The sequence below is a fragment of the Pseudorasbora parva genome, chromosome 9 (genome assembly GCF_024679245.1).
Source record: "Pseudorasbora parva isolate DD20220531a chromosome 9, ASM2467924v1, whole genome shotgun sequence".
Taxonomy (NCBI): domain Eukaryota; kingdom Metazoa; phylum Chordata; class Actinopteri; order Cypriniformes; family Gobionidae; genus Pseudorasbora; species Pseudorasbora parva.
In genome coordinates this window covers 17326067-17351064 of record NC_090180.1, presented here as the reverse complement: position 1 = coordinate 17351064, position 24998 = coordinate 17326067, and the positions used below count along the sequence as shown (strand labels likewise).

Sequence of the window (24998 nt, the reverse complement as noted above, 5' to 3'; positions counted from 1 at the left end):
CCCATTGGTCACTCAATATCGTATCAATATCTCTCTCTGTGACTGTTTAGTTCGGTATAAATATATAATGGGAAAAAAAAACATTGCATCCTGTGTATTTACTGTTTCATTTTTCTTCAATTCAGTATAAATCATGACTATATTTCAAAGTTGTCATGACCAATAAGGAACACTGCAAAAGAAAATCTTGGGTGTTAAAAAGATGGCAGAAAAAAAGAAAAAACAACAACACTTAAATTAGACGCCATTTATTTGTCTTCCTGTTTCTGTTGTCATCCTGTACAATCAAAGGCTGACAGGATAAGGGAAGGCAGAGTTAATAAAATAATCTTCTAGATTTGTGCAACAACAAAAAAATCAGGCGGGAAAACTGACATTACCATGAAAGTGAAGTATCAACTATTTAAACGAAAAATCATTCTGAAATCAGTGCAAGTCAGGACAGTAGTTTGATGAGCCCCTGCCTCTTGTCAAATTATGAAATTTGTTTTTTTTTTGTTTTTTTTTTGACATAATCACTGGTGGTACAATCTCAATTTAAACATACTGTCTAAAACTGACCATTGCATATCCATAGTACATGAGATGTACATGAAAAAAACCTAAACTATTCAAAAGTTAAGGATAAGGGTTAAATACAAGTTAAGCGCAAGATGTCAGGCAGTCATTCACAAAACATTCTGCCCCTTAACTGGTAAGGGGAAAAAAAGAAAAGTCCCGCACATAACGTATATCGTGGCCATGAATTAATTTTACTAATTCACAAATTGTGGCCACTGAAATTTACTAAAATGAGAGAACAAATTCTTTATTTGTGTCCACTTAATATATATTTTTACCATGTGCAGGACAGAAAATTACACATTTAAAACAATGATTGCTTCATAGCCTACCATTGTGTGCGTAACCTTTCTTTTTATACCGAGGCAAAATAATTTTCTATCATAATGGACAGCAACTGTTGAGTTCAAATTGTATTTAACCCAGAATATTCCTTTTAAGTGATTTGTTTCATTTCTCAATTAATTATCAACAGCTCAATTGACTAAAATTTGCACAACAAATTTTGCAGAATCTAATTATGCAATTAACAAGTTTGAGTCCAATGCTCATCTAAACTGAATGTGGAAAACTAGCCCTTTACCCCTTAGTTTTAGAAGAATCACAGTGACAGATAAACAGGGCATTGTGCAGTGACAAAAAGACATCTTTTTATGTTAAGCATATATTTTTCAAAAAAAGTCTTTTGAAACATGACCTGTACTAAAGCATGACACACCAAATTCAAGTAGATGAGCTGAGCGTACGGAGACCAACTACGGTTACGTTGATGGTACAGTTACTTTTATGCATTGATGGGACAGACACTACCTCATTTTCCCCCATAGTCATGCTTTGGGTGCCTTTGGTAATATTGGCGTATTTTAGCTATTCAACACATTTTTAGAACTTTTAACTATTACAACACTGATTATGCGCTGTGTGATATGAACAGATAACAATTTTCATTATTTAATTTTTGTAGCTCTTGTATAGATAATTGCATTTATCTCACAGGAAAGAGTTGCGGTGTTTCCGACGTTACAAGCCAATCTCGTCCATACCAAGAGACGTGACCTATGAGATGTCTAACATTTATATATTATAAGAACATTAAAATAATTAAAACTGAAATGCATTAATACCATGTGAACTCATTCTAAAACAATCCTGTGTGATTCAAAACGAGACGCTGAAGTTTGAATACTCGCATCCCATCTCTGACAACCATTTTTAAAACCTCCACTAGTTTGAACTGACCCAACAATCACGTTTTAAACGTCGCTCCATTATAAACCTTCATATCTGTTAATAATACGGAGAGCGAAACTGATGGATTGTTTAAGGATTGCTTTGTTTCTGAGGTTCGATTGCCAGTGTTGGAAGACAGATGCGTGGTGTGCTGTGTCACTCTAATCTTCGTCGTCCTCCTCGTCTTCGCTGATGGCCTGTCTGCGGGCGGCGTAGGTGTAGCCAGACATGGCACTGCTGTGATGCGAGGAGGGGGAGGAGGACGGGGAGGTCTTGTTGAAGAAGGGTAGACGAAAGGTCGGAGAAGGGGAACGCTCACGTGTGGGACTGCTGCTGGGACTCTGCCTCGGACTGATGGCTTGAAGCATTCGACCTTTTCCTTCCTTAAGCATGTGCTTCTGTTAGAGAGAAAGACCAACACATAGCCAATAAGAGACATTGAGTGGAGCCATTTGTGATAAAAATGATCTCCATAGAGGACAACGGCTTCTCCACTCATATTCATGACTTTAAAAAAAAAAAAACTAAATAAAATAAGGTATAAAGTAAGATAAAAACACTAACAGTTAAGATGCAATCAAAGTGAAATCATTTTTATATATTTTAATTTGTTCCCATAACATCTGTTTTTATTTAAGGTTCTTATCTAGGACAATATGGATACTGTATGTGGGAATTTTGAGTGTGAATTATAAACATGGAAAAGTCGGAAAATCAAGTCATTACAATGTACAAACACTTAATGCGTAGTGTCTAGGCTGTGTACTTAATTTTGTGAGAGAAGGAGCCACAGGATAATAAATAATTTTAGATCTAATCTACAGTGACCGAAAGAACTCAATGCGCAGCACCTGAAGAAAACGCATGCAAATAGAAAAAACACTTTATAAAAAAAGCAAACATCATCAGTTTGACAACACATGTATTGCAAATTCTCACAACGCAACCAAATACAGAAACATTCTATATGTGCACCGTGTTTGGCTGAGTTGTGAGTATTTGCAGTGTGTTTCTGTGTTTGGCTGAGTTGTGAGTATTTGCAGTGTGTTTCTGTGTTTGGCTGAGTTGTGAGTATTTGCAGTGTGTTTCTGTGTTTGGCTGAGTTGTGAGTATTTGCAGTGTGTTTCTGTGTTTGGCTGAGTTGTGAGTATTTGCAGTGTGTTTCTGTGTTTGGCTGAGTTGTGAGTATTTGCAGTGTGTTTCTGTGTTTGGTTGTGTTGTGAGTATTTGCCGTGTGTTTCTGTGTTTGGTTGTGTTGTGAGTATTTGCAGTGTGTTTCTGTATTTGGTTGTGTTGTGAGTATTTGGAGTGTGTTTCTGTGTTTGGCTGAGTTGTGAGTATTTGCAGTGTGTTTCTGTGTTTGGTTGTGTTGTGAGTATTTGCAGTGTGTTTCTGTGTTTGGCTGAGTTGTGAGTATTTGCAGTGTGTTTCTGTGTTTGGCTGAGTTGTGAGTATTTGCAGTGTGTTTCTGTGTTTGGTTGTGTTGTGAGTATTTACAGTGTGTTTCTGTGTTTGGTTGTGTTGTGAGTATTTGCAGTGTGTTTCTGTGTTTGGTTACGTTGTGAGTATTTGCAGTGTTCTTCTGTGTTTGGTTGAGTTGTGAGTATTTGCAGTGTGTTTCTGTGTTTGGTTGAGTTGTGAGTATTTGCAGTGTGTTTCTGTGTTTGGTTGTGTTGTGAGTATTTGCAGTGTGTTTCTGTGTTTGGTTGTGTTGTGAGTATTTGCAGTGTGTTTCTGTATTTGGTTGTGTTGTGAGTATTTGCAGTGTGTTTCTGTGTTTGGTTACGTTGTGAGTATTTGCAGTGTTCTTCTGTGTTTGGTTGAGTTGTGAGTATTTGCAGTGTGTTTCTGTGTTTGGTTGAGTTGTGAGTATTTGCAGTGTGTTTCTGTGTTTGGTTGTGTTGTGAGTATTTGCAGCATGTTTCTGTGTTTGGTTGAGTTGTGAGTATTTGCAGTGTGTTTCTGTGTTTGGTTGAGTTGTGAGTATTTGCAGTGTGTTTTTTTTATTTGATTGTGTTGTGACACTTTTTCCATCCAGTGTTTTTTTTATGCAATATCCCAATTTGCACATAAAAATAGTTGAATGGAAACAGCTACTGATTTGGAAAGATATGACAATTGTATCACCAAATGTCTTCATAAGCTATTGGTGCTTGGACAACAATTATTGCCACCTGCAGCTATATTTTTAATTCAAATATATAATTTTATCTTTAATATGTATTTGTATGCTTCAAAGTATATTGCATCATTAGCATAACAACATGCTAACATCGAACTCAGAGTTGTGTCCCTCATGTGCTTTATGTCAGTAATGCCATTTAAGTAGCTTGCCTCTGTATAGCGTAGCGTTCCAACTCAGATTTGAAGATTGGATGCTGACTTTGAAAATTTGGGAGAAAGCTATTTTTAAAGAGATACTCACCAACGCTCCCTCCGGTCCGAACATCTGCAGGAAGTTGCCGATGAATTCGCGGGACTTCTCTTCCCATTTCTGGATCAGGTCGATGCTCTTCTCCTCCACCTTCTGAACAAACTCTTTACTCTTCTCCTCCACGTCCTTCACCTTCTTCTTCACCTTGTCCACGCGCTCCTGAAGGTTGTACTTCTTTTCCTGAGTGTCGCAAAAAATGCACAGCAACTAGATATTATGAAAAAAGTTCAGTTATTGGAATTATGGAATAGTATTATTTTAAATTTCTTATTTATTTGAATATACTGCCGCTCCAAGTTTCTGTAAATAAAAAGTTGAGAGTTGAGAGAAAGGTGAAGAGTCACTGCTTTAAATGGATAGTTCACCCAAGATTTTAATTTCTGTCATTATTTATTCTTTCTTCTGCGAAACACAAAGATATAAGAAAATATATGCCCTAGAATGAAAAATTTAATTAACCTTGCCATGGTGAAATAATAAGAGTTCAGTATATGGACATCATACACTGTGAGTCTCAAACATCATTGCCTCCTACTTCTTATGTAAATCTTGTGAATCCATAACACAACGGGAAAAAAGTGCTTCTCAACATAAACCCAACAGTGACGCAAGCATTGGGGATCATTTATATGCACGCCGCTTCTCAAAATAAACCCAACAGTGACGCAAGCATTGGGGATCATTTATATTCACACCCCCAACATTTGCATCTGTCCAAACATGTTCATTGTCAGACGGAAATGGAGCGACTCATCAAAACAAGCTGCTCACATGGACACACTTCATGTTCCAGGCTGTGCAGGGACATGAGGACTTTTCTACCCTTCCCACAGTGAAAAAATTTCAACAGTCATGGTTGATGTATATAATCCAATACCACAACAATTTAATTCAAGATCGTTCGTTTGTTCGGCCAATTTCAAGCAAGCTTCGCTCAGCGTCTTAAACTGAAGAAAGTGTCAATTACAACTGTATTCCTGCAAGCAGTAAGTAGCGATTTATCCACTTATTAACTGTTTAAACAATTTCTGATTAAATTGAAAGTTTCTTAGAGAGACAGCATTGTCTAGATAACGCAAGATGCTAGTACAGTAACAACAGGTAACACAGAGTACCATACAAAAGTAAATAGTGTGTCTAATGACAAAGGTTAATACTATTTTGTATTACAAAATACAACCGTAGATACTTTGCTTAGATCGTTCACTCGATCCTTCTAGCAAACATCACCTTTTCCACCATATAAGTTAAAAAAATAGTCATTTGACAAGGCTATTCATTTTGTAAAAATATAAGTTACATATTTATATTTTTGAGAACTGAAGTATGGTGTTTCCTATGATGTTTTTGCCTATTTCAGATTAGACTACATCATCACAGTCACTGCGTAACGTTAGCCTACATTGTGACTAAAGTTATATAAACACGCAATATCGTTGACGAAAAAAGACAAGTCTAAAATGTAATAATAATAATAATAATAAGTTACATTTATATAGCGCTTTTCTAGGCACTCAAAGCGTTTTACATAGAAGGGGGAATCTCCTCAACCACCAGCAATGTGCAGCATCCACCTGGATGATGCGACAGCAGCCATATTGCGCCAGAACGCTCACCACACACCAGCTTATGGTGGAGAGGAGACAGAGTGGTGAAGCCAATCAGGATATGGGGATTATTAGGAGGTCCATGATGGACAGGGGCCAATGGGCAAATTTGGCCAGCATACCGGGGTTACACCCCTACTCTTTATCGAAGGACATCCTGGGATTTTTAACGACCACAGAGAGTCGGGACCTCGGTTAAGCGTTTCATCCGAAAGACGGTGCTCTTTGACAGTACAGTGTCCCCATCACTATACTGGGGTGTTAGGACCCACACAGACCACAGCGCCTCACTAACACCTCTACCAGCAGCTACCTAGTTTTCCCAGTTGGTCTCCCATCCAGGTACTGGCCAGGCTCAGCCCTGCTTAGCTACAGTGGGAAACCAGTCTTGGGCTACAGGGTGATATGGCTGCTGGTGTAGGCTGAATGACACACTTTAAGCAGAACATCTCAAATGGAGATTGTTAAAATGCAGCTTACTTGTTTATTGGTGTTTTCAGATCATCCGCGCACGAGAGAGAGCTTGCGTGCATACGGTTGCCAGATTGGACATGTTTAGGTAAAACACCGGATGCATACAGGGGTTTTTTTTCACAGAAAAGCTATGTTTAGGGGATTTAATTACTGAAATCTGGCAACCGCACGAACGCGAGCTCTCTCACGTGCGGATGATCTGAAAACAACAAATAAACAAGTAAGCTGCATTCTATCAATCTCCATTTGAGCTGTTTTGCTTAAAGTGTCATTCAGTCGGTCTGTGTTCTGTCAGGACGGTCAGGAATCACAAGCTGAACTGCTTGTCAGCTGTGAGCTGCAAGCAGTTCAGCTGCTCTGAAATAAGCCAATCAGAGCAGAGCTCAACATTAATATTCATGGCCCTTCCAAATAAGGCAAAAACAGAGCATTACATCCTAGGGGAAATTTATACTGTTGTAAATGGACCTGTAAAACTGTATCTGGACAATGTTTGCCCTTAAATAAGCCACATACCCTCTATGTAGATTTCAGAGAACAATTTAACATATTGTTTCAAATCATTCTAGGCCACCTTTAAGAACGCAATGGTCCAAAAAACATTGGACCCCATTGACTTTAATTGTATGGACAAAAAAAAAAAAAAAAACATCAGGAAGCCGTAGAATAGATTGACAAATCAAATTTCTGGCATCTAGTCTTGATCTTTAGATGAAACTGGACCAAGGAAACAAACACATATGATGAAAGAGTGCTCACATTGATGAAGCTGACGTTAAGCTCTTTCGCGGTGTAGCCCCGTTGTAAATTCCGTCTGACGTACACGTCATAATCTCGAACAATGCGTGTGATGATGTCAGAGGTGGAAATGCCCTCTGTGCGTTGGGTTGGTGCAAACATTCCTGTGGAAGCCCAAAATAAAAAGAAACCATTTTAAAGATTCAAATACTATTGTAAGCAGCTTTGGATATAAGCTAAATGGCCTCATACTTCATTGAAAAAAATCTTTATTGGTTATAGTTCATATTCTGAAATGTTTTGATGCAGAGATTTATTTCTACATCAGAAGCACAGTAATAGTTAGGCTAGTACTCTAGGATTGTCATCCTAGAATTTGGCCAAAATGTGTCTTCCTTCATGGTTGTTTAAGAAATCAAAAGCTAAACACTCCATCAATTAGGGTTAGAAAAACAGTTGACAAACATGATATAACATACTAGAAACAAAAATCACTGCATCAATGATCCAATCATAAAGCATTTGCCTGTTTAAATCCAAACAGCAACTTTTTTGGCTGGGCATTGTAAAAATAAAGGCAAGAAGACTGAAGTTTTAATGAAGCAGTTTTATTTTTAACACTCTGTATAAGAGTAGACCTTGATCCGTCCTGTATTTTTTGCATGTGAGATTCAAACACGTCAGTGACATTCACGTTTCCATCTGTTGCCGAGGACCTGTAAGGGTCAGTTTTGTCTCCTGCTAGAAAATAGTGTGGAAGCTTGTTTCTTGATTTTTTTTCTAGCCATCTTTCCTCACAATTGCGAGTTTATATCTCACAATTCTGGATTTATTTTTTCGCAGGTTACCTTTTATTGCCTTGCTATTCTGACTTTTCCCCTCATAATTCAGACCTTTTCTTGCCATTGCAAGCTTATATTGTTATATTTTTCTAGCAAATCAGAAGATTTAAGCAATTCTGAAAATGTTCTCGCAATTGCCAGTTTATATCCCACAATTCTGAATTAATTTACATGCAATTCTAACCTATTTCCCCCTCGCAATTCTGACTTTTTTTTTGGCAATTCTGAATTTCTCACAATTGCAACTTTATATCACACAATTCTGACTTTTTTCTAGCAATTCTGTAAATTTTTCTAGCAATTCTGTAAATTTTTACAGTTTAGAGTTTATTTTTCGCAACTGCATTTGTCTTGTAATTCTGACTTTTTTCCCCCACACAATTGCGAGTTTATATCTCACAATTCTGACCCTTTTCCTTCTTACAATTCGGACTTTTTTTCTCCCTGTCAAAATTCTGACTTTTCTCTCACTATTGCGAGTTCTTACTCATAATTCTACTTTCTCTCACTATTGCGAGTTCTTACTCATAATTCTACTTTCTCTCACTATTGCGAGTTCTTACTCATAATTCTACTTTTTCTCACTATTGCGAGTTCATACTCATAATTCTACTTTCTCTCACTATTGCGATTTCATACTCATAATTCTTTTTTCTTGACAATTCTAAATTTCTCATAATTGCAACTTTAAATTTTGAGTTTATATCATGCAAATTTAAGGGGAAAAAAGTAATAAAAAAAATCTGTTTCAGAAATAAGCTTTCATAGCAGTTTCTGAAGCGGTTATACTTGCCTGCGTCTTTGATGTGCTTGTAAACATCATCACTGTCAGCTGAGGAATATGGGATATCATCATGGGCCACAAAGTCAATCTGAGGTATCAAAAGACAAAAATAAGGGCACAAATAAGCAGCTCACCTCTTGGTTACCATTTTACTTTCATCCTCCAACACGACCATAACACAGCTTTGAGTGTCGTACGATACTACTACTCTCATCTTACCCGATGCTTGGTGAGGAACTCGGGCGTGAGAGTCCACGGAGCATTCCGGACCACCTCGTCCACATAGCGACAGTGACTAATCGCGTCATAGCGTTCATCCTCATTCATGACAGTGAAACCCTTTAATGTGTGTGTGAGGTCATCACTACACACTGGAGAGAGATGGGAAAGAGGCTAAATACAGCACTGACATTAAGAAGGACTCTTTGCTCTTTGTTTAGAATGATAAACACTCCAAATACTGAACCCCAGGAATACTTACCACCTACAATAAGGTGAGTGTTTGGAAAAAGACATTTAGCCTGCATGAGAGCACGTGCATGTCCTGAGTGGAACATGTCGAAGATACCATCAGCGTACACTCGCACGGGCCTGTTGGCTAAAAACAAAAAAAACATAATGTCAAGGGAAATTATATATATAGTGATAGTAAATAAATGAATAATGTTACAAAAGATTTCCACAAAAATAAATGCTGTTCTTTTTAACTTTCTATTAAGCAAATGAATCACAAAAAATTATTACGGTTCCACAAAAAATATTAAGCAGGAAAACTGTTTTCAACATTGATAATATAGAAAAATGTTTCTTGAGCATTAAATCATCAGAATGATTTCTGAAGCATCATGTGACCCTGAAGACTGGAGTAATGATGCTGAAAATTCAGCTTTGACATCACAGGAATACATTTCATTTTAAAATATTTTTTAATTGAAAATAGCTTTTTTATAGTTTACAATATTACTGTTTTTCTTTATTTTATTTTTTTATCAATGCAGCATTTTAAAATCTTTCCAACGACAAACTTTGGAATTACAATGTATTTTAAAATAAAGACATTGTGTAAACCAATGCAACATTTCCAAAATATTTTATTTAAAATATCTTTTGGTATCCACATATGGATTTCTTTTATGGATCTGCTTAATATTGGCATCACATTGGTTACTGGCCGATATTGGCTTATTTTTTTAAATCAGTATAGATTTGTAATAATAATGCATGACTTATTTTGTTGGTTTGGGTTTTTTTAACCCAGTGTCAGAATTATTCTTCCAACAGGACAATGACCCTGGAAAGAACAATGACAAAAACATAAAACTGTTGATAACAAAACACAACACTATTCTGCAGTAACAGGTCCAGATGTGTCCAACCAGAAATAGTCATTTCTGAAAGCAATAATGGAAAAAGAAAAGTGGGCCAAAATTCCATTAGAGAGGTGAAGAAATGTCATTCACTTTTCAACAGGCACTTAAATTACAGTTATCTCATCTAAAGGTTGTAGTAGCAAATATTACATCAAGGATGCCAATAATATTGTCAAAGTAGGTCTGTAATAAGGTTTTCTAGCCTTTCTGTTTTCATTAAAGAAATACAAGTGTGGATAGTAAAATATTGTTGAAATAAAGAAAAAATCTCTGCAAAATATGCAATATTGACCATAATCGTATTTTGGCCAATTAATCAGCCTAAATACAGTCAGAGTCAGTGAATGAAAGTAACACCTGACACGTGTATATCTGAATGTGTGTGTGTGGGAGGAGTTCACTACAGAGGGCAGATATCTTACGTGGAGTGCCTCTGCGAGCTTCCTCCATGGTGACGCGCTGATATGGCTTATCTTCCATTGACTCGAGCTGATCTGCATACGGAGCCGGGTATTTCAGACCCTGAAGAGCAAGAAGCACCACATTCGTCGGTCTCAAATGCATCTCTCATCTGCATTCAAGCTTAACTGTTATCTCACTCACCACTGTGCATCGTTTTAACTTCTGGGGTTTCTCGCCCTCCTCTGCCTCTCCATTTGAACCTTCTCTCTTTCTCTTTCTGGACAATCGTGCTGAACCGTGGGCCTCCATTCAGGCTCTGTGAAATGTTATGGAGAAAACAACAGGAATTATGCTAATAATTAGAAGGCATTTAGTCGAAGACAATCTGGTAAGTTCCTAAGAAAAATACAAAACTCATTGGCAGTATAACCCCATATATTGGAAAGAGTATTTCGTTACACAAAGTTGCTGAGAAGATTAAATATATGACTGTGTCAGGAAAGTTGGCTGTAGTGCAAACTGTTTGGCCATGTTGAAGATAAATGTCCAGATGTCTTTCTGATCTTCACAGGAAAGGCTAAAGGGGTGAATCAAATAAAACTTGCCAAGAAGAACATGTCCAAGTCCAATATTTGAGAAAAAACATACTCTATGAACAAAAAAATAAGGCGTATTATTTCTACATCAAATTAGTAAATAATTGTGAAGTGTAATAATAGTGAATACTTGTTGCACTGATTTTTATGTTTACATTTGAATATTTTTCAGTATTTACATTTTATTTAGCCCTTTTTCCATTTAATAATAAAAATGTAATAACGGTGTACTGACTTTTTTTTTGTCATTACCAAATCACGTTAAATGGAAATGAGATTGTTTTTGTTGCAGTAATGAGAAGTTGAAATTTGGAAAGGAAACATGCTTTATTGTGATTCAAATGTCACAATGCAAATAAAATGAAAAAGTTGCGATTTAAGTTCAAATGTAGGGTGGGGACCTACCAAGGAGGTAGATAAGGTAAGATTTCAGTTGATTGTAAGAAAGGGGCAGCGTTTAAGTGAACTAAATGTCAAAAAATAATAAGTCCTGCATTTGTCATTAGCAGGGCTGCCACCTAACCCCTTCAACAGTGTGTGTGTGTGTGTGTGTGTGTGTGTGTGTGTGTGTGTGTGTGTGTGTGTGTGTGTGTGTGTGTGTATATTCCGAGTATGGGTTACCATACTTAGCCTTCACATCACGTCACTATAAATTATAACAGTGCCACACTTCGCTATGAAATACTATACTTCATATGCGTTCCAAATGCATGATGTTATTGGAAACCCAAACAAACAGCGTATGCAGAGACTGAGTTCATGTGGAGCAGCATTTACTGCGAACGAAGGAACTCTGAGACGCTGAAAGAAACACATAACCTGTAAATCATTCAATCGTCGCACTTGACTCTGAAACCCACATGTATTTATTTCATTGAAACACAGCCTTTGTGATTTCACAATATACTGTGTTGAGATTTTTTAAATGGTTTTAACATATATCGTGCAGTCTTAGAAAATAGTCCAATTATGGTCTAGTTCTTGTCTGTGGAATGCGTCACTTCTGGGATTTTGCCAGTTAATCAACGTGGGTAAATTGCAATTGAGTAATTTTTTTTAAAATGGAGTACTCAAATTTAATCAAGGAATTGTTACAGACAGCCCTACTTGGACTGAAATATTTTATATTCTACCTACCGATGAGAAAACTCTGCTAAATGTTTTGTGAAGGAGGCCCACATGTAGGGAGACTCTGAGCTGTGTTCATGATCACTATGATATAGTGGTTTTCAATTTGCCTAACAATGATGTAAAATAAATATAGGAATGGCATATTTTGAGTCTTGATATTTGTGATATGGCCATTGGGCTATTTTTTGGCTATTTTTAATTGGCCATCAGGCCTTTTTTGTCATGCAAACTTGGCAACCCTGATCACCAGAAGTCTGTTGTTTCATCGAACAATTTATGACATTTTGATTAAAGGTGCACTATGTAGTATTTTTGCAGAAAAATATCCAAAAACCACCAGGCCAGTGTTATATATTTTGTTCAGTTGAGTTCTTACAATATCCCAAATGTTTCCAACTATTTATAAATTGTGAGAAAATTGCTATTTTAACCAAGTAGCCGGGACGTCTGAGCATAGTGTCTGAGGGAGTTGCCTGTCAATTGCTTCATCTGCGTTAACCTCGGTTTCCAGTTTTATTCTGCAGAAACGCTTTACTCTCACTGCATTGCAACAAGTGTCACAGCAGCCGCAGAGCGAACTCACAGAGTAACGTCATAACATCATTGAAAACACACTTAAATTAATCTAATATGACAAGCAGAGCTGCGTTACCAGAAAAGAGGAAATAGTGCCCACGACTGTGTCCCGTCCCGTCATAATAAAAGTCCCGCTGCTCACGAGGCACGTGTTGCTTAACAATCGCTCCAGCGGCCTTGCTCAGCTCCACAACACTTGGTCCAGCTCTGCTTCATACTACAGTAATGTTAATAACCGCATCCATCAACATGAGTCATATCCAGATTCTTTTCCACTGTCTGTGAGGTGAAGACCACATACCCCAAGATTCTGAGCTCAAACTTGGCCTCATCAAACTATGCCTTGAATAGGGATGGCGCAAACGAAACATTTTCTTGACCGACCACCAAGCCTCATTAGCCGGTTGAAACCGGTTAACCGATTAGTTTAAAATATGCTGCGCTATTTGAAATAACAGCCGCGGGGCTCGCCTGCAATTTCGCAACTCTGTCGCATCCCTCTATGATCTCTCTCCCGCTCTGCCTGCCGCTCTCTCTCACACACACACACACACACACACAGTCCCAGCGCCGCCGCCTTCCTTCCACTCAAGTCACTTTTTTTCAAATCCCCTAAAGTGTGAAACATGAGTCCCGCAAACGCAGCGCCGAGGAGCTTGTTTGTAATCAACAAACAAATGGCTCCTTAGTTTCGAAATGGTTTGGGTACAAGCTGATCGCGTTGAAAAAATAAAGGCATTTGTCAAGCGTTAATAGCTCATTTGTAACATTGCCGTGGCTCATTTAAGAAAATGACAGCTCTGAAGAGACGCTTTAGTTCGAGGTAGTGCTAACAATAATAAAGAAAGATGATGATCAACTCCTTATGTGTTACCACTGAAATGTAGATGTAAATATTTCCAAATGTAAGCCCATCTCATGCCTAATGCACGCTTCATACTGATGTCTGCCCTGGCTCTAACCTCAAGTGTTTTAGCCTGTTTACTTTTTGCAAACCTTGTGAGCACGCAAACCCAAACGCTGTGAGCTCGCGCCAAATGTTTTTATTGGTTTATTACATAGGCCATAAAAAAATATAGATGACTCGACATCATCCTTTCCGCTTGCCAGATTTGAAGCTTTCAGGTGGCCTGCACAGCGCTGACATCTTGGGACAGAGTCTGCGCAGTAGCAATTTTGGGACCGGAGTTGCGCAGTTAGAGAGCAGGAAGTAGAGCAGGAAGTACAGTCGATTTTGGGACCGGAGTTGCGCAGTAGAGAGCAGGAAATAGAGGAGGAAGTACAGTCTCGATATAAAAAAAAAACGCCTGTGAAATAAACAGTTATGTAAAAGGAAGAAATTAAAGCTAAAGCTCCAATCTGCTCCCAAAAATCCCGAAAAAAGTATGCTAGTGCCTCAGAGTTAGTCACTCAGAGAAGACGTTAATCTCAGCTGTCAATCATGACGTCACCCCCCCCCCCCCCCCCCCCGTTTTTAAAGCATCAAATAACTAACTAAAACTAAACTTATTTTAAAAGCGAACACTTGAAATTAAATCACCGTGATGATTGCCTTCAATGACATAAACTCATTTTGGGGAAAAAATATTTGAAGTGTAATTTTATTGTTTAGTTTGCATCGCGTATATTAGAAAACACAGAGGGGCGGCTATACTGGGACCGGTCACCGGCGATCGAGGCGTGAAAGCTTCAGAATCTGAGAGGGATACTGCAGGCTTGGTTTATTAAGTACAAACAGGTGAGTTATGAAAAATTGAGTGTGAGGGATTTGTTCACTTCACACAAAAAGATTTTGGAATGAGATTGCTAACTGAAGTAGCGTTTAACCATCAGTCAAACAGTCATCGGTCAACATCCCTAGCCTTGAATAGGCGCCCTCTAGCGAACGGAAAAGTTACATAGTGCAGCTTTAAGGATCACAAGGTCAATTGTTTATTTATTTATTTTTTACATATGCATGGATTAACTGTTTACAATAAAATCAATAAAATGCATGTAGAAACTAGTGAATTGTCATTTAATGCAAAATATATCTTTATATATTTTTTCTTTTGATTTCAAGCTTGAAATAAGACATTTCTTCATGAAAATCTTAAACTGTATAGAATAAAACAACTGAGCTCAGTTCATCAGCAACTTGGTTATGTTCAGGAAGAGCCTATGGAAACCTTGGCTGAGTCCTTCCTCATTCCAATCATTCCATTATCTAAACGCAGAGCCTTGAGTCTTATCTGGATGAATGCATGAGTGAATTAAGCAATAGGAGAGGAATGTTACCCGGACATAACATTACATCCACTATAGCACACTCATAAATGACAGATCAACAACTATTTTCGACATGCTTTGAGATCTGGCACTGATACATAAACTAAACTAAGGCAATATCATGTTTCAGAGCACACTGTAGACAGACCAGTAGGCTATTGCACATACATTCCAACTATTTCAGCTTCTTATCTAATAGCAAAGAGTCTAAAATGATTTCTCAGCTGTAGCTGCATACTATTGATATCGAAGGTGTAACAATAGTAATCAGTTCAGAGACGAGGGTAACCATTATAATGCTCCACATTCCTTCCAAATAAAACCTAGTACGAGTTACTAGATTTCAAATTAAGACATAAATATAACAAAATATAGGAGGTGGGTCTATGATACAGGATGCATTAACAGTGGGAGTGTCCCAAAAAGTGACAGTAGTTTAACTATTTCAATAGAGAGCTAACTTACGATATAATAATTAACAGATATAATAAATATAATAATAGATAGATACTATGCCTTGAGCTGGTGAGACGACACATATAGCAGCTCGAAACACTAGCTGGTTCTTGTTGACTATCTTTAGGACACATATACAGACATGAACACGCATTAGCTGCTTACCCTTGTGCTTTAATGCCGTTATGAGCTCAGATGGTGTTAAACGGGTGGTTGAAGGTTTAGGCTTATGTGTTTCCTTAGGTCAAGTCTGACAGGAGTCGGAAGTCTCGATTTAAATGTCTGTTTAGTGATCTCAGACCTTCCGATTTGACAGAAGCCACAAAAGAGACTGGGATCAACTTTATTCAGCTCCAAGATGGCAGCAAAAATCATGATGATTTTAAAATAAAAGTCCCACCCTCGTCACCACAAGTAAGAGTTTATTTGTATATTTTATATCTTGGAAATGACTACTGTCATGGTCATTGTATGTGACTGGCATTTAATATATATAGTGTTGGGGGTAACTCATTACAAGTAACTTGAGTTACGTAATCAGATTACTTTTTCAACCAGTAGCCTAAAGCAATGCATTACTTTTAAAATTTACAACAAAAATAGCTTAGAGTTACTTTTTTAAATAAGTAACGCAAGTTGTTTGTTTTCCCATTTATTGACTGACAGATCTTGTCCCCATGTTTAGATAAAATGTAAGTGTGAAGTCGTTGTGTGTAGACATGAGGGTTATTGTAGGCTAAATGTGAGTATGCATTTAATAATCTCATTTGCACACAAAAATTATAATCAGTATTCCTCAAAATTTATAAAATCTGTGAAATGCAAAATCAGAATACCATGCAACCCTCCAATAATTAAATATCACTTTATTGACTGATGTATTGCTGCTGACCTTTAATGATTCAGTTAAACTGTATGCAACAAATACTTTTTTTTTGTTTTTATTAGGTAAGTAAGTGTTTTTAGTCACTTGCTGTTTTGTTATACATTTAAAAAAAAACAAGCCCAGCCCAGGTGAGAAAAAGTAACGCAAAACTAATGTAATGCATTACTTTTCAAAGTAACTTTCCCCAACACTATATATATATAAATATATATACATATATATATATATATATATATATATATATATATATATATATATATATATATATATATTCATCCATAATTATTACTATAATTAATATACTCTTAAGAGTGTTATTAATTACAAATGCAAGTTACCTTTGGTAATTTTATTAAATATATACTTTGCTAGTACACACACACTACACATACTTGATAGAATTTATATCTTCTTGTGATTTAAAAAAAAAGAAAAAAAGAAAAAACTTTTACATTTTTATTTAAAGAGATAGTTCAGCCAAATGCACAATTTACTCATCTTGTTGTTCCACCTGTATGACCTCTATGACCCTTAAATGTTTATTCATATAGTTAAACATTTTGAAATTAATAAAAAATGTAATTAATATTTTTTAACAGGTTACACATTTTTTTTTTTTTACTTTATTATCCAGGATTTATTTATTATCCAGGATGGATGTTTATGGAGTCAATATAATGCCTTAATGTTTTGCACAAAAATAAAGTTTTGCGCAAAAAAAAAAAGAATTGAGCAATAAAAAAATGTTTTGAAAACAAAAATAAAGAATTGCAAAGGAAAAATAAAGTATTGAGCGGGAAAAAATAAGTTTTGCAAACAAAAATAATAAATTGCAAAATAAAATAAAGTTGTGCAAAAATAAAAAATATATTCAATTACAAAATTCAGTGACAGCTGTAATCCTATTTTATCTTTGCCACATATTTTTCATGCTCAAACCTACTAAATCATTTGCAACGCTCATTTTATTCTGCGTTTGAGTCAAGCGTGCGCTCACGGTACTGGGTTTCCTTTGCGCTGCACTTTTCTGCACGGTTCTCTTTGTGGCACTGGTTTGACGTGGGGGTGGAGTCAAGAAACGGGGGCACGCCCCCACCAAATACGTCATCGGCTGGAGACGGAGATCAAGCATGGCAGAGCAGAGGCAAATGGGAGGATTCCAGGTATGTAAAGGTGTTTGTTTCCTATTATTTAGCGTTAAAATGTGTTTTATTGGTTTTTTTCTTCTTCTTCTTCTAAATGCGATTATTATTAACGGCCTTTGCCAAAGAAGTTAGAGATAATTTGCACATTAACTTGTTGTAAAATGATAGGTATGTAAAGTTGATTTTTTTTTTTTCTTCTTCTAAATACGATTATTATTAACACTATTTCCATCTTGATGTTGATGTGCATTAAACGGTATACGATACACCAGGACTTGCCTCAACACACCAGCCTGGACGTTTATACATTGCCTTAATGAAAAACATTCACACATTAGTTAGAAATGTCCTAATAAAATGTTTAAAAACTGCAAGATGCAGGTACATTTTTGTGACACGTTTATAAGTAGAATGACAAATGTTTACTTAGGCTTAGCCACAGATGGACAGGAGAGGTTGTGGGGCACATTAAATTGGCAGACACATTGTGTTGTATATTTAGTTTTATTATATAACTACACACTCAGAAACGTAATGACAAAAATTAACTATATAAATAAAGAAATAACTAAATTATAACAAACATAGCTGTCTTTTTTATATTGTAAGGTGTACTCCAAAATATCATGCAGTCTTTAGTGTTTTGTATATTTCATAACTAATTGAATACATTTCTTTTGTAGGTCGGTGGGCACTGATGCCACCAGGGTTGAATTGGGGCGTACGGTAATGGAGAGACTGCTCTCCAAACTCCAGTATGCAGTGAGTCGCCAGCCGCTGGACTTAGATTACTTGCAATTTATATGCAGTCATGAATTTATTTTTATCACATCAGTCCATAATCAAATTACAATCCCAGGTGCAGTGTGTTTTATTAGGATTTGTAATGCTGCATTCTCCCAATATAATGGTTATAAATCTTTCATAAATCCTAATATAATGTTTTATCTTGCATATGTATTTACATTAGCATTTTTGTGTGTTCTAATTTTGTGCTCTTTTTTGCGACCCTTGTTTCATGTTTTCTGTAGTTATGCAAGCTTCTTGAAGCTGAATTTCCCAAATTGAGATCACTCGCTGGAGGGTGGCTGCTTTATAAGGCACCAGGTGCATTATATTAAATACCAGAGCAGACACAAGCATGACAACGCATAACTGTATTAATGCAAACTGTACAAAAGTTTTATTTTCAGTGGTATTAGACACTGGGTTACAATTGCACATTTTCTCCAGCCATCCCAAAGCTTTCACATGTACACATTCCCTTTTAGAATTTTTTAATTTTTTTAATAATTTTGCAGTCAGGGAAGTGATAGAGTAGTAGTAATCATTTTTTAGCTTCCACTTTATGGACATGAGCCTAATTGTACTGTGTGGGCCCCCTAATACTTGATGTGTTGTAATGTGTATTTGAATTGGCACAGGTGGCAGTGGAAGAAGGCGGCTCATTGTTGTCCCTCCAGACTCCGAGGGCTATACTGGCAACCTTATCAAAATGGCAACAACCACTGGAAGAACGGCACTCTACATGGTTCCTCTTCAAGATGGCATCATTGTGCCCACCGACCTACAAAAGAAATGTATTCAATTAGTTATGAAATATACAAAACACTAAAGACTCTGCATGATATTTTGGAGTACACCTTACAATATAAAAAAGACAGCTATGTTTGTTATAATTTAGTTATTTCTTTATTTATATAGTTAATTTTTGTCATTACGTTTCTGAGTGTGTAGTAATATAATAAAACTAAATATACAACACAATGTGTCTGCCAATTTAATGTGCCCCACAACCTCTCCTGTCCATCTGTGGCTAAGCCTAAGTAAACATTGTCATTCTACTTATAAACGTGTCACAAAAATGTACCTGCATCTTGCAGTTTTTAAACATTTTATTAGGACATTTCTAACTAATGTGTGAATGTTTTTCATTAAGGCAATGTATAAACGTCCAGGCTGGTGTGTTGAGGCAAGTCCTGGTGTATCGTATACCGTTTAATGCACATCAACATCAAGATGGAAATAGTGTTAATAATAATCGTATTTAGAAGAAGAAAAAAAAAAAATCAACTTTACATACCTATCATTTTACAACAAGTTAATGTGCAAATTATCTCTAACTTCTTTGGCAAAGGCCGTTAATAATAATCGCATTTAGAAGAAGAAGAAGAAAAAAACCAATAAAACACATTTTAACGCTAAATAATAGGAAACAAACACCTTTACATACCTGGAATCCTCCCATTTGCCTCTGCTCTGCCATGCTTGATCTCCGTCTCCAGCCGATGACGTATTTGGTGGGGGCGTGCCCCCGTTTCTTGACTCCACCCCCACGTCAAACCAGTGCCACAAAGAGAACCGTGCAGAAAAGTGCAGCGCAAAGGAAACCCAGTACCGTGAGCGCACGCTTGACTCAAACGCAGAATAAAATGAGCGTTGCAAATGATTTAGTAGGTTTGAGCATGAAAAATATGTGGCAAAGATAAAATAGGATTACAGCTGTCATTGAATTTTGTAATTGAGCATATTTTTTATTTTTGCACAACTTTATTTTATTTTGCAATTTATTATTTTTGTTTGCAAAACTTATTTTTTCCCGCTCAATACTTTATTTTTCCTTTGCAAATCTTTATTTTTGTTTTCAAAACATTTTTTTCCTCCTCAATTCTTTTTTTTGTTTTGCAAAACTTTATTTTTGTGCAAAACATTAAGGCATTATATTGACTCCATAGATGTTCCTTAAGAGAGTGGACAGAGTGCAGCGCATGTACTAGATTTTCTTAGTAACTTTATATAACACTTTTCAATTTTTAATTAAAGGGATAGTTCGGCCAAAAAATGTAAATATGTCACAATATACTCATCTTTAATACCCACTCATACCCACCTTTAATGTTTATTCATGTAGTTCGAAATGTTGAAATGAATTAAAATTTTAATTAAAACATTTTTAACGGGTTGCACACAAAAAATTACTTAGTTATCCAGGATGGATATTACTTGAGAGATTCGACAGTCTGCAGAGCTGCAATCTAGACAATTGTATTATTTTTAAGATGTTGAAAACAGAACAATCAGTAGGTCTGTCCAACTTTGAACTTGTGTAGGTTGACCGAGGTTGAATGGGTCATATACATAATTATTATGTATATCTATGGAATGGGTTGAATTGGTTGAATGAGGAAACTTCTTCTTCTTCTTTTACGGCGGGTCGCAAACAGAATGAGGAAACTATTTCACTCAGGCACTTTGATAGTCGCCTACACTGGGTCCTTCATTACTTCCGAACATAGCTTCGTATTGAGTATCCACGTGGAGATGATTAAGTAAAGACCTGTATCATTTTGCGCTCTTAAAGTAGATGATTTGCTGCGAGTTTAAGGTATGTGGGTAAGCAGTAAATGTTATTTGTATACAGGCGGGTTTTATAGTATGTGTATTTGATTAGTGCGATTATAACGTTAATGAAAAGCAAAATGTGCTTATGTAGAATTGGTGATTGTTTGTCTCTCAGGCGCGGTGTTCTTCAAATATTCCCTTTATCTTTCTTCATTTTCCCTTTAGTTGAGATGCGCAAACAAATTGTTCTATTGTCACAAATGTTTTTTTTTTCTGTGGCACTTGAGCAGTTGTAACCATCCAAATAAAATATCTAACTAAAAGTAGATCATCATTGGATTTTATTGTGGTTGTTTATGCAACTATATTTAATTGGTTGTCCTTGGTTTCTTTCTTTTTTTTCAGCAGTGCATTAAAACACATGGCCCGTGTAACCGTCACGTGTTGACGCCATGAGGGCCAGGAGGAACTGCTTTTAAACTCCAGGTATGATTTACATTTGATGTAAAGTGGTATTTTAGACTGTTACACGTGAGTAGTTAAATTATACCAGATTAATTATAAGCTTGTTAAAGTTATATTTTTTTAAAGTTCACTCAAAAATTTTGGTTCACTCAAAAATGATGATTGTCATGTCCTCAAGTTGTTCCAAACCTGTATTCAGGCCCGGTTTTAGGGACCTATAGAAAGATGGGTTGGCACTTGGCAGATATCCTGGGTGGGGGTGATGGATGGATGGATAGATATTATTAGATTACTTTTTGAAGAGTTAGTTCACCTAAAAAGGAAAATTGTGTCACTACTTACCCTCATATCGTTTAACACCGTAAGACCTTCGCTCCTCTTCAGACCACAAATGAAGATATTTTTGTTGAAATCCGATGGCTCAGAAAAGCCTCCATTGGCAGCAATGACATCTCTCTCAAGACCCATAAAAATACTTAAGATGTTGTTAAAAAGTCCATCTCACTCGGTGGTTCTACAATAATTATATGAAGAGACGAGAATTAGTTTTTGTGCGGCAAAAAAAATCTTAATGAATTTATTCAAAAAGTTAAGCCTTTGCCGTGAACTCCCGAAGCACCACCACGCATGCGCGATATGACATAAAGCTCTTCGTTTCGCGTCTTTGATAAGCCACTTTTACGTGCACTTATTTGTTTCTCATGATTCGGGCATCCAGGAAATGCAGACTAGCAACATTGAGCACTACGCCAAGACCCAAAGCACAATCAATGTAGAATTCAATAGCTTAAATATGGCACATCTTCCTCTGCTTGTAAACAGTTCCTCGCTTCTGGGTCTCACACGTCCTTTGTCAGAGGCCCAGGTGGAAGACAAGATCTTGTTGCATAAAGTCATTATTTAGATTTAAAAAAAAATGTGCACATTTCTCGTCGCTTCATAAAATGATTGTAGAACCACTGTATTGAGATTGGCTTTTTAAGGTCTTGAGAGGAAATGTTGTTGCTGCCAAGAGAGGCCTTTCTGAGCCATTGGATTTCAACAAAAATATGTTAATTTGTGTTCTGAAGATGAACGAAGGTTTTACGGGTGTTGAACGACATAAGGGTGAGTCATTAACAACAATTTTAATTTTGGGGTGAACTAACCCTTTAATCTTATTTTCACACGTTACATGCTAACTTCACTTTTCTACTGTGTAGTGATAATTTGGAAAGAAAACAGAATGGAAGTCTACATGTTAATATAGCAATCAATGCATCTTTGTGTGGAAAGGGGCAATGAAATGTTTTTCTATTTATTTTTTAATTCCATTACACTTCTTAATATCATTTTGAACATAACTGCCCCCCTAAACCGTATCGGTTTAGACTGTTGCGCTCACTTCCATTACATCTGCGGAGTATTGTACAGGACGTGGATTTATAAACACGGCACTCAAGTTAAAGTGTTTAAAAATAAAGTCTAGACCTGCATCTCGTGTTTTTAAAACGCATTTTGTGTGAATGGCTCTTAAACCAAGGATAAACAGTGGATTTTTATTTGTGGTGTTGTTTAAACAGTAGCTTTTCCTCATACATTCAATTTACAGCTTCAACAGCAAGGTTAAGAGGGACAAAACTATGCACTTGTTATTTAAACACTTAGCTACATTTTTCTAGCTCTGTCCATGCAATAATTGCACGTTCCTAAGTTCTGATTGGGTGGGCAAGGCAGACGTTTGGGTGGGCTCAGCCTACCTCTACCCATGTCTAGAACCGGCCTGTCGGTATTATATGATTTCTTCTGCTGAACACCAAAAGAACATATTTTAAAGAATATTGGTAATCAAACAGAGATGGGCTCCATTGACTTCCATAGTATGGAAAACAAATGCTATGGAACTTTTGTAGAAGAAAGAAATTCAGGTTTAGAACAACTTGAGGGTGAGTAAATGACAATTTTCACTTCTGGGTGAATTATTCCTATCAGCATGTATAGTTCTCTATTCTGTTTGAAGAGTCTCGCCTTTGTGTTGCCCATTCATTTTCACATTCATGAATGTGGTGTCAACTAAGGCGCACAGTAAATCTTGAAATAGCCACATTTTTGGGAGAACACGCTTGTTCCTCTTGCTTGTGCTATGACAAGAACAACATTCACAATGAGGTATATTCATGACCTGATCTAATGCATTCATGTTTTTACAATCATATTCTATTTCAGGTGAACAGCCAATGTTGTGAAAAGCTGCTACAGCAACATGCGCAGAGTTGCATGACACGTGGTATGCAGCTTTTTTTTTTTATATATATATATATTTGAGTAAAGAAAATCATGCCTTACAGTGTTACCTGTTCATTTCTGTCAGATGAATGTGGTGTCAAATAGGGCAGACATTAAAACACAAAGTGGCTGCTGAAAGGTGTTTGCATCTATGCCTTTCAAAAGTTTCATTTTATGGACATTTATTTACATTGATACACTGATCATGTATGATACTTAAGTATCTTTTCATAAATGCAAATCGTAATGCTAATCATTTCGATCCTGTCTATTATAAAGGGTCGAGTGGAGGAAAATTACTCTGCATTCAAGGACTAGTGGTGTGTGGTGAGTTTTATTAACTGACTCGCTTACAATTATCTTTTGCCATTTTATATTTTGCTGCTTTTTAATGATTTGTATGTTAAGGCACTGTCGATTTATTTTGAATTTAAGGTTTTACTGTTGTATAGAACTACACATTAATGATTTACAGTATTCATGTTTATGCTGTATTGATTTGTTTTTCTGTGGATTCATTGTTTCTGATTCTCTTCCAGATGCGGTTTTCTGCGCATGTGTATCTACACTGTATACTTCAATAAATCCTTTTGCTTAACATTTTGTTGTTTGTATGTGGTTGTGTTATGGTCTCTTAATAATTGGTTTGAATGTTTAAGGAACACGCAACATGAAAGGAAAACACCCCAAACGTTTCTTTTCAACTTGCAATTTCCACATGGTGTTAGGTAAAGGTGAAAACGATTAAACACTATTCTGCTGCCAGGCCAGTGGTTGGTGTGATCGTTTTGTAAAGAAACCCTACGTGCCTATAGAATGAACATGTAATACACATGCATTGTCACCGTTTTCAAATTTCTTTATTTTTGTAGTTTAAACAAATGTTAATTTTTTTGTTACCGAAAACTTTTTACAATTTTTTTTTTTCTCCCAAAAATGGGCTTTTTCGGGTCTCCAAAACAGTTGTTGTGTATACGAACAGCCACAACACTTAAATGTCATGTTTTTATTTAAAATCGGTGTCTGGCAAATGGCCCCTAAAGCCCACTGTATACTTCTGTGTCGAGTACTCTGTAGCTATGTCGTGGGCTGTGTGTTGCACAAGTAGCCTATGACGTACCCTGACGTGCACCTCTCCAAAAACGTAAAAAAGTGTCAATTCTACGCAGACAGCAAGCTCTGTGATTGGTGTGCCAGAAGAAACCCTCCATCACATGCTCCCTCTTGATTGTGTTGCTGCACATCGATGCAAACAAGGACCCAGAAGTATAAATGAAAATCAACGCGTAGAGGCTATGGCACAGGTCCGACACCGAAGTATAAATGAGCCTTATAAGTCGTGCCACTTTTTACTAATCTTGTCCTCCAGGGTAAATGGAAATGAGTAAAATAAATACATTATGGCTACAGGGTCATTGAAATATGA

At 36.6% G+C, this 24998-nt stretch overlaps 2 protein-coding genes, 1 long non-coding RNA gene and 2 other non-coding genes across 5 annotated transcripts; 4 read left to right on the top strand and 1 right to left on the bottom strand.

The window, feature by feature from the left end:
• Nucleotides 1-232: 232 nt before the first annotated feature.
• On the bottom strand, nt 233-15834 carry pcyt1aa (phosphate cytidylyltransferase 1A, choline a). Its single transcript, XM_067454168.1, has 9 exons — nt 15635-15834; nt 10644-10758; nt 10463-10562; nt 9152-9268; nt 8890-9041; nt 8680-8758; nt 7066-7208; nt 4217-4405; nt 233-2189 (listed from the first exon to the last, which is right to left on the bottom strand). Exons 2-9 carry the CDS (start codon nt 10749-10751, stop codon nt 1953-1955), a joined length of 1125 nt encoding a protein of 374 aa, XP_067310269.1. The 5' UTR covers nt 10752-10758; nt 15635-15834; the 3' UTR covers nt 233-1952.
• Nucleotides 13825-19254, top strand: LOC137089399 (uncharacterized). The gene is made up of 5 exons (XM_067452977.1): nt 13825-13955; nt 17342-17518; nt 18184-18262; nt 18532-18607; nt 18925-19254. Exons 1-5 carry the CDS (start codon nt 13825-13827, stop codon nt 19113-19115), a joined length of 654 nt encoding a protein of 217 aa, XP_067309078.1. The 3' UTR covers nt 19116-19254.
• Nucleotides 19255-20744: 1490 nt separating this feature from the next.
• On the top strand, nt 20745-24172 carry LOC137089552 (uncharacterized). Its single transcript, XR_010907707.1, has 5 exons — nt 20745-20885; nt 21248-21328; nt 23513-23573; nt 23852-23899; nt 24112-24172. It is a non-coding gene; the product is annotated as an uncharacterized lncRNA (long non-coding RNA).
• LOC137090417 (small nucleolar RNA SNORA13) lies at nt 23312-23444 on the top strand. Its single transcript, XR_010907853.1, has one exon. It is a non-coding gene; the product is annotated as a small nucleolar RNA SNORA13 (small nucleolar RNA).
• Nucleotides 23625-23756, top strand: LOC137090418 (small nucleolar RNA SNORA13). The gene has a single exon (XR_010907854.1). It is a non-coding gene; the product is annotated as a small nucleolar RNA SNORA13 (small nucleolar RNA).
• Nucleotides 24173-24998: the final 826 nt, after the last annotated feature.

What these genes read in the sequence shown, in the direction of transcription:
- pcyt1aa (XM_067454168.1), bottom strand. Translation starts at nt 10,751, where the DNA reads ATGGAGGCCCACGGTTCAGCACGATTGTCCAGAAAGAGAAAGAGAGAA. An exon ending in CACTCACCTTATTGTAGGTG is followed by an intron (nt 9,042 to 9,151) that starts GTAAGTATTCCT and finishes ATCTCTCTCCAG; the next exon opens with TGTGTAGTGATGACCTCACA. An exon ending in AGTTCCTCACCAAGCATCGG is followed by an intron (nt 8,759 to 8,889) that starts GTAAGATGAGAG and finishes TTGATACCTCAG; the next exon opens with ATTGACTTTGTGGCCCATGA.
- LOC137089399 (XM_067452977.1), top strand. Translation starts at nt 13,825, where the DNA reads ATGACTCGACATCATCCTTTCCGCTTGCCAGATTTGAAGCTTTCAGGT. An exon ending in GGCAAATGGGAGGATTCCAG is followed by an intron (nt 17,519 to 18,183) that starts GTATGTAAAGGT and finishes TTTCTTTTGTAG; the next exon opens with GTCGGTGGGCACTGATGCCA. An exon ending in TCTCCAAACTCCAGTATGCA is followed by an intron (nt 18,263 to 18,531) that starts GTGAGTCGCCAG and finishes TGTTTTCTGTAG; the next exon opens with TTATGCAAGCTTCTTGAAGC.